Genomic DNA, 8,468 nt, shown 5'->3' with positions numbered 1-8,468 from the left:
TATAATATCAATTGGGTTTAAGTAATTTCTTTTTTTAAAGATTTTTAAATTTATCTTTAGATGAGAAGGGAAGGAGAGAGAAGTATCAATGTATGGTTGCCTCTCATGTGTCCATTGCTGGGAACTGGCCTGCAACCCAGGCATGTGCCCTGACTGGGAATCAAACTGTGATCCTTTGTTTTGTAGGCACATGCTCATTCCACTGAGCTACACCAGCCAGGGCTGGTTTAAGTAATTTCTTAGAGAAGGAAATTTCTGGGAGAGAAAACACTGAACTGAAAGCAGAGACTAGCTAGCTGCCTTGTGTTGAAATACTCCACCAAGTTCTGACAGCCACCAGCCTGTTCGAGGCACTCCTGGTTCTTTTGTGATGCATTCTTACCTTCTGAGTATTGAAGCCAGGCTCCTGTGAGGACAAAAGGAAGGGAAATTAGAAAGTCCCTCTTCCACACTACAGTAGTCAACTAGGACTAGATAACTTGCAAGAGTTTCAGCTGACCTTCCTGAACCTTCCTCAGCAATGCCAGGTAGAACTGGATCCAAAGCCACCAGAAGACAGAAAAGATTCACTGATTCTGTAGGAAACCATTAGATTTGAGATTGAGACTTAAGTATGAAGCAAGATTTTACTGCTGGAATAGGTCCAAATTGTTTTAAGTGGTTAAGCGTGTTAAAGGCAGTTTCAATATTGTCCTGGAAAGTGTCTGTCAAAACAGAGACACCACAAACAGGGCAGGAAACTGAATGCAGCTTTCATGTGATCAAATGTGTGTGTGGGTAGAATTATGTCTACTGTTCAGCCAACAACTGCCGTTCTATAAGGAGCACCCAGTGTATGCCTAGCATGTAGGCATTTTGCATTGTGGCTACGATGAAGAAATGAATGAATGAATGTGAAAATTCATGGAATGAATGAATGAATACAAGAATGTGAAAATTCTTTCCTGGCCATTGTAAAGAGAGAGCAAGGACACCAAAGTGGTCACTCCTAAGGAATTCCAGCTCAAGAGATAGGCCCCAAATGATGGAGATTTGAAATGAATAACACTTAAGAATCTCTAAATGGAAAGGAATGGAATCACCAAGTACATCATTGCATCATTGAAGAACTTTGGAACATCAAGAAAATCCTGATTTTTCAGAGAGAAACAGGTCACATACGGGCATAAGGATAACACCAAGTTTATCAAGAAAATCTTTAGAAAACCATGTAGATTTGAAAACCTTTGAAAAAACTTTTCAAGAATTCTTTTCCTAGACTATTTCTCAAACGTTCAGGGAAAACAAAGATATTTTCAGACATGCAAGTACTTAAACATTTTACCTCCCCTATGTTCTTTCTCAGGAAGCCCCTGGGGGTTATTTTCCACCATATAAAGGAAACCAAGAAAAAGCAGGACAAAGTCCAAGAAATGGAGAGAATCCAACACAATGGAGAAGGAACAGGAATTCCCAAGGCACCAGCTGATGGCAGGCTTGAACGTCCTGAAGCAGAAGAATGAAGGTGTTAGAAGACTGCTTTGGAAAAATTAGTTTGACAGGTTTGGACCAGGTGAGTAATTGTACTGTGAGGCTGTTGCAGAATTTGCAAATAATTATCAACAGTTGAAAGGAAAAACATAAATAAAAAATAAGGTAATTGTCTTCAAGAAAAAGATTTCATGGAAGGAAATACTGTCATAGTACATATAGATTAACTTAATCATAAATAGTAAATAGTAATCACAAATGTGAACATGATTTAGTGGGAAAACTTTAGCAAACGGGAAATATAGGGGTGTAAGACTGCAAATCCTTGACCACTAGAACTGGAAACCAATAAATGATCATGCTCCTTCCTTAGTGGTTGCTTTGGAGAGCAAAAAGTGTTGTAATATATTCGTTTTTGCACTCAAACACTCCTCCAGTTCTGAGGAGTACCTTGTGCTGTCAAACTTGGTGAGCAACGCTTTCTCACCAAGTACCTTATGCTATCTGGCATAAATCAGCAGACGCGTCAGACCGCAGCTCAGTCAATCAGATGAAACCACTCAAGAAATTGTCCTAAGATGCAGGTGCCACTGGAACAATATTCATAGTGTAGCGATGGGAGCCCAGGGGTGGTGGCACCCAGAGCGGACACTTCCAGGGTCAAGACCTGCGCTGGATGCGCCTGCGCAGCGGCCCCTCGGTGCATCGCTTTCTGAGTTAGGTTCTCCAGCTTCCCATCAACTCTGTGAGTCCCGGCTCTCCAGGAGACCGCTCTTCTGCTTAAGGTGGCCAGAGTGGATATCTGTTCCATTCCTAGAACCAGGACGAACGGGCCCCTAACCCTGGAGAGAGAGGACTATGCAGCGACACAAGCAACAGGTTATTAGTCCTCTTCGGTCCAGGCAGATCTATCCCTTCAAATTGAAAAGGTCCGATTTGAAATTATGTCTAGAAAAAGTGGCTATTTTCAAAAGAGATCTCTCTTTTGAGGTACAAACAAAAGCTTTTCCTCTGACAGCTGTGTGTGATGGTGTCAGCTTCCTCTGGACTGAAAAGTTCCCTGACAGGGACACACTGTCATCTTTTAATTCACGATAGCCTTTCATGTACTAAGCTCTCAAAAATGCGTGTTGTATGAATGCCCTTAACTTTAATATCATACGTCAGATTGCTCAATTTGTGTTCACAACTCAGACTTAATCTTAAGATTTAGAACTTCCTAGGGGACTGTTTGTTTTTTTTAAATTTATTGGGGTGACACAGTATGTCTTAATCGAATCCCAGCAGATTCTCCAGGGGTCTCTCCTAACTGGTCATTTGGAATGTGAAAGGAGCTAGTAGTATTTAAGGGCACTGAGATGAGAGTTCTTTATCTTTAGTAACTTTATGGCTGGAAGCTGAGGTGTTTATAGTCCTTGTAATGGAAGAGAAAAATAATGGGGAGGGGGCACCCGGATTTGAACCAGGGACCTCTTGATCTGCAGTCAAATGCTCTACCCCTGAGCTATACCCCCTGCACCCATCCTGTGTGTCCTCCTTGTCCACTTGTGGTGACTCAATATAATGAGGTTCCACCCACACTCAAGTCCTGGCAAGCTTTGTGTTTTAAAGCCCCACCTTCTTTTGTATCCATCATCTGCTTTGGCTTTTCTCCTGGCCACTAATACACTGGGTTGGGGCACTTTAAATAAACAGCCTGGAAACTAGCTGTAAGGGACACTGACACAGCACTGGCAGAGAAAAGCGTCCACAGGCACAATATTACTGTGTCCGAATCCTTGGGTTAGAAAAGCCCCTCAGATACCACCTTGTTCGTGCCCGGCCTCTGGATGAACTCAAAGTGGAAAGGAGAGGGAAATGTCGGTTCTTTTGAATAGGCTGACAGGAAAATCAGGAAATCCTTTCCAGGGCGACCAACGGCCAGTCCTTGTGGCCACACTGCTTGCTCCGTTCGGAAACCATAGCCGGCTTCTGACCTGGCCCTGTGGATGCCTGGGGAACAGGCTTGTAGAGGGTTAGGTAGTGTGGTTCCTCCTTGCCACACTGGCAGGGGACAGCAAGGCCTCTCCAGCTTGGCACTCGCTGGCTGGAGCGTAAGGGCACGGGTCCGAGAAATCCTGGTCCTCTCACCTCCTCTGCGTTGGGGAAGAGGAGCTCAGAGTGGAGAAGCTAGTTTGCCCCCTGCCCTACCTCAAGGAAGAAAGAGCAGGCTTAGAGGCGCAGGTGAAAAACGGTTTTTATACAGAATACCATTGAGTTCACCTAAATGTCTGTCATAGAAATTCAGGTTGAAGAGTGTGAAGGGAAGGGCTGCTGTTAGAAGAGAGGAAACTGGGTGACCTCTCCAAAGACAGACGAGCGCTGGCGGAGGGCCGGGGTGTTCCTGCGGTAGCCAAACTGACCATTGAAGCCCCTGTTCATTTTCAGGTCAGCGTTGTAGTAGCTGTGCCCAGTCACCTGCTGGAGGGAATGCCCTTGGGGGTGGAGAGAGAGGCCTGAACCTGCACTCCGCCCCCTCTTGCTTTCTCCACTCCCACAGGGCTGGTGTTAGGGTGCCAACCCAGCTTCGGTTGCTGTGCCCCCCATGTCTAGACGAACCCTCAGTCCTCCAATGTTTCCAGCCTCTTGACTGAAAAAGCCAAGGGCTGGTGGAGTCAAGGACACAGATGGCTTCCTAGAAACCCAACCTCCTACCAGCGAGAGCATGCAGGAGGAGGGCGAATGGTACGGGAGAGTCAGAAACTTCTAGGTTTGGCCCAACCTGCCTTGCTCCTAGAAGGACTGACAAATTTTCCCCCTTGCCTCTGACCCACCTGGAGAAAATGGATGAGTTCAATTTGGCTCAAGGGTACAAAGGATCATGTGACTAGAGCGTGGCCAAAGGGTGGTGCAGTTGGCAAGGAGGAGGGCTCACCCTGTCAGAAAAACATCTCCCAACTGTCCCTTTCCTGTTGCTTCTTAACTGTGCCTGAAAAAATGAGCAGGACATAGCTTGCTCAGGAGCAATGGGAGGGACACAGGCCTTAGAGTGAGAGAAAGTGGGATTGCAATCCCCTCAGAACCTTCTCAGTAAGTCACTCTAACTCCCTAAGTCTCAGTTGCCTAGGTTGCAACATGGGGTTAGTGTGAGGGTAAAAAGCACCTAACACACAGTAGGTGCTGCCTAACCAAACATAAGGCACACTGTGACACTATCTGCTCACATACAAGAAAAGCTGGAGGATGCATTCCCTGGCCCGCCTCCCCCCAACCAGGTCTCTCTACTGCCCGGTTTCTCTCTTGGAACTGGGGGATGCGCACCACTCTTCCTGGGGGGACTGTGGAGAGGCTGAAAGTAAAGTGGCACTTGCCTGCCCCTGCCCAGCTTCTCCTATTGAGGTATCGCTGCCCTTGCCCGAAGATGTGGAAATAATCCACTATCCAGCCGTCCCTTCCCGTCCCGCCGTGGTCCTGAAAGTGAGGGAGAGAATACAGAAGACCGTCAGCTCCGTGCTGAGAGATGCCCCGGGGCAGCCTCCCCTGGGGCTTGCTGAGGGGAGTGGGCAGGGGCCACCGCCAGGGGTGACAGGGTCAGACACATGAAATATACCGTACCTGTTGCCCTCTATTGCCTCTCAGGGAGGGGCTGTGTAGCTTGGCACTTAAGGGCTCGGTGCCTGCTGCCAGACGGGTCCCAAGTTGCAACTTTGCTGTGAACAAGCTGCATGACTTATGCCACTGACCTAGGTTTTCTGAACCCCAATTTCCTCATCAGTAAAAGGAGGGTTGCTGAGAGATTTAAGTCAGATGGCTCAAACGAAGGGCCTCTCGTAGGAAAGGTCCAATAAACATCTTCATTTAAACGAAAATAATGCCGACCACAAATGGCGGTTGTGGCAATTAAATATGAAATTTAATTTAAACACTGAAAGTTTCAGAAGTATGTACACTATATTCTTTTGAGGCTTTTAAATATTCATTGTTCTCTTTTTACCCATCAGACTCTGGTTCCTTCTGCCATAAAAGTTACATGAGTAAACAGCAAACGCACACTCAGGCGTGGTGCATACAGATGTATGAACATATAGGTGTGTGCTGAACCCATACACACACACACACAAACACCCGGGATCTCACACACACACACACACACACACACACACACACACACACACGTTTGTTCACCGAATAACCCCCATTAAGCCGTATAACTACCACTGTGACATATACAGGCACGAATATTGCAGGCAAGTGGTGAAAGAAATTGGAACCATTAGGAAATAGCCTCAGAATCTTCGATCCCAGGGAGGTGGTCTGCTTGGAGGGGAGGGGCGACACCCCCGAGGAAAAGGCCTGGGTGGGTTTGAGCTCACTGTGCGGGGAGCCAGCCCCGCTGCAATTGTGACGTCACCAGAAAGAGGGCGTGGTGCTCGGTGGGTCTAAATAGTTTTGTTCACTTGAGGGACTTCGTGTTTTTAGAGGATTTGCAGCGTGATATCACCCCAAAGAGCGAGTTGGTGACATCAAAAAGACAGTGGAAACGGGTTTGGGAAAAAACCAAGCTTTTTTTTTTTTTTTTTCAATAAGAAAAAGCTTGTTTAGAAAGTTACAGAGCTAAAAGTGAGCGGTAGAAGAAATGGACTCAGGAAACAAGTTACAGGGGCAAAGAAGGGACTCTGGGAACTTGGGAGAGAGAAGGGTACGGGGAAAGCGCTTGAGGGCAAGCAGAGCGGGGCAGGAAAGGCGCTGGCGAGGTCTCTGCAGGGAAACCACCGAGAGGCAGCTTCGAGCCCCGTTCCCTAGGCTTGCAGAAATCCGAAAGGAGGTCATTCTCAAGTTCAGGGGCGGAAGGCGATTCTGTGAGCGCAGTGAGCTCACGCTCAACACCTGTCACCTTCCTGGTCCAGTTCCAGGGGATCAGTTAAGAAAACTGCGGGAGCCCTGGCTGGTGTGGCTCAGCAGATTGAGCGCGGGGCCTGTGAACCAGGAGGTCTCAGTCAGGGCACACGACTGGGTTGCAGGCCAGGTCCCCAGCACGGGGTGCGCGAGAGGCAACCACATATTGATGTTTCTCTCTCTCTTTCCCTTCCCCTTTCTCTGAAATTTATCTTTTTGAAGAGTTTGCCCTTTTTGGAAAAAACAAAACAAAACAAAAAAACCCAAGGGAGGTGGGAGTAGGGAAGCCCCCTTAGTGAGAGACGCCAGGATTTGGGAAGATGGCCCTGCCACCAGGGCCAGCCTCTGCGGACGCAGTCAGAGACAGTGGGGTGCTTTGTGGCGCTCCTGATCTACCTGATCAGTTTTCCGCAAAATGGGCGGGACCACGTGGCTACTGAAGTACCGGTGGGTGTGGGAGTCCTGCTGCGCATTATAAGGCGGAATCGCGGACCAGAGCTTGGGCTTCAGTTGCTCATAGGAGCGGGCCATGGTGCTCACGGCCACCCCATCCAAGATGAAGCTCTTCTCCAACCGCAGAGGACACTCGCATAAGTGCGCCATCCCAACCAGCACAGCCTGCCCGGGCCTCCTCCCTGGTGGGAGTGGTGGGCCCTAGGTGGGGACTTCCCTGCGCATTGTTACGTGGTGTCAAGACCCATGACCCCTGCGACACAAACCCTATTGTCCCCACCCAGTGCGTAGTCTCTTAGGGTGGAGGGTGAATTTGCTTTCATGCCCGCCCCCCCCCCCTCCCGTGAGGGTCGACCAGGAGGAGACCAAGCAAAACCACTGAGATGGAAGCGGAGAAGAGAGGATTACTGAATGTGGGCCTTGAGCTTGCAGTCGGGCCCAGCTTCCCCGGTTCCTTTCCGAGCAAGATTCTCTGTTCCCACTTTATCATATACATTTTCCCCCAACTCGGTTCCGCTGAAAATCTTGTTCCCAGAATGGATCCAAGAGTTGAGATAGAATCTACATCCAGCTCTCAATTTATAGAACTGGAAGTCGAAGCTCAGACAGAGTGGAATATTCCCTAAATCCATTTTGTGGGAGATCCAGAACCCAAATTCAGGTCTCCTGACTTCCTTCCGGTTAATTCTACTTAAAGCACTTCCCCCTTTCTCCTATTTTTAAAAAGATTCTATTTAGAGATGGGAAGGGAGGGAGAAAGAGATGGAGAGAAACATCTATCTATGTGTGTGTAAGAGAAACACCCATGGGTTGCTGCCCACATGTCCCTGACTGGGGAAAGGCAATCGAGGCCAAGTGCCCTGACCAGGAATTGAACCAGTGACCTTTTGGTTTGTGGAAGGACACCCAACCCACTGAGCCACACCAGTCTGGGCTGCACCCAATTCCTTTCATCAACTGGTATTCCTCCACTTGTTAGCTGACCACCCCCCCACCAAAAAAAAACTAGATTGACACATTACTGTACTTTTTCTCTGGCTAACTTTATGTATATATGATAGGATACAGCAAAATGTAAATGACTTTTTTTTAGTTATGACTATAGGTGATTTTTGAAAAATATTTTTGAACTTTTTAAAAAAGATTTTATTTACTTAATTTTAGGCAAGGGAAGGGAGGGAGAGAGGGAAACATCGTGCAGTTGCCTCTTGTGTGCCCCCTCCTGGGGAACCTGGCCTGCAACCCAGGCATGTGCCCTGACTGGGATTGGTACTGGTGACCCTTTGGTTTGCAGGCGGGTGCTCAATCCACTGAGCCACATGTCTACAGGTGACTTTTACATCCTCTTTTATACTTTTAACTTCTCCAAATTTCCCCTTAATTAAAGCCTTACATGAATGCTTCACACATCAAAGCACCTTATACAAACTGCTCACACCGGATCTAAGGTGTTATTACCCTCATTTTACAGGCTCAAAGAGGGGTTCTTCTTTTCCTTTTTTTTTTTTTTAAATTTTATTTATTTATTTTTAGACAGAGGGAGAGGGTGGGAGTAAGAGAGGGAAACATCGATGTGTGAAACATCAACCAGTTGCCTCTCACGCACCCCAACCTGGGGCCTGGCCCCACAACCAGGCCTGTGCACTGACGAATTGAACCAGTGATCCCTC

General features: G+C 47.6%; 1 protein-coding gene and 1 non-coding gene across 2 annotated transcripts; both read right to left on the bottom strand.

The window, feature by feature from the left end:
- Positions 1–2,912: 2,912 nt before the first annotated feature.
- Positions 2,913–2,984, bottom strand: TRNAC-GCA (transfer RNA cysteine (anticodon GCA)). Its single transcript has one exon. It is a non-coding gene; the product is annotated as a tRNA-Cys (tRNA).
- An 802-nt stretch (positions 2,985–3,786) lies between these two features.
- On the bottom strand, positions 3,787–6,948 carry CUNH17orf98 (chromosome unknown C17orf98 homolog). The gene is made up of 3 exons (XM_037140624.2): positions 6,742–6,948; positions 4,821–4,920; positions 3,787–3,944 (listed from the first exon to the last, which is right to left on the bottom strand). Exons 1-3 carry the CDS (start codon positions 6,946–6,948, stop codon positions 3,787–3,789), a joined length of 465 nt encoding a protein of 154 aa, XP_036996519.2.
- Positions 6,949–8,468: the final 1,520 nt, after the last annotated feature.

The sequence above is a fragment of the Artibeus jamaicensis genome, unplaced genomic scaffold (assembly GCF_021234435.1).
Source record: "Artibeus jamaicensis isolate MK-2021 breed Jamaican fruit bat unplaced genomic scaffold, CSHL_Jam_final contig_1998, whole genome shotgun sequence".
Taxonomy (NCBI): Eukaryota; Metazoa; Chordata; class Mammalia; order Chiroptera; family Phyllostomidae; genus Artibeus; species Artibeus jamaicensis.
The sequence above is the reverse complement of the archived record's forward strand: the minus strand, read 5'-3'. Positions and strand labels throughout refer to the sequence as shown.

What these genes read in the sequence shown, in the direction of transcription:
- CUNH17orf98 (XM_037140624.2), bottom strand. Translation starts at nt 6,948, where the DNA reads ATGGCGCACTTATGCGAGTGTCCTCTGCGGTTGGAGAAGAGCTTCATC. An exon ending in TTTTGCGGAAAACTGATCAG is followed by an intron (nt 4,921 to 6,741) that starts GTAGATCAGGAG and finishes CCTCACTTTCAG; the next exon opens with GACCACGGCGGGACGGGAAG. An exon ending in GAGAAGCTGGGCAGGGGCAG is followed by an intron (nt 3,945 to 4,820) that starts GCAAGTGCCACT and finishes TCCACCCCCAAG; the next exon opens with GGCATTCCCTCCAGCAGGTG.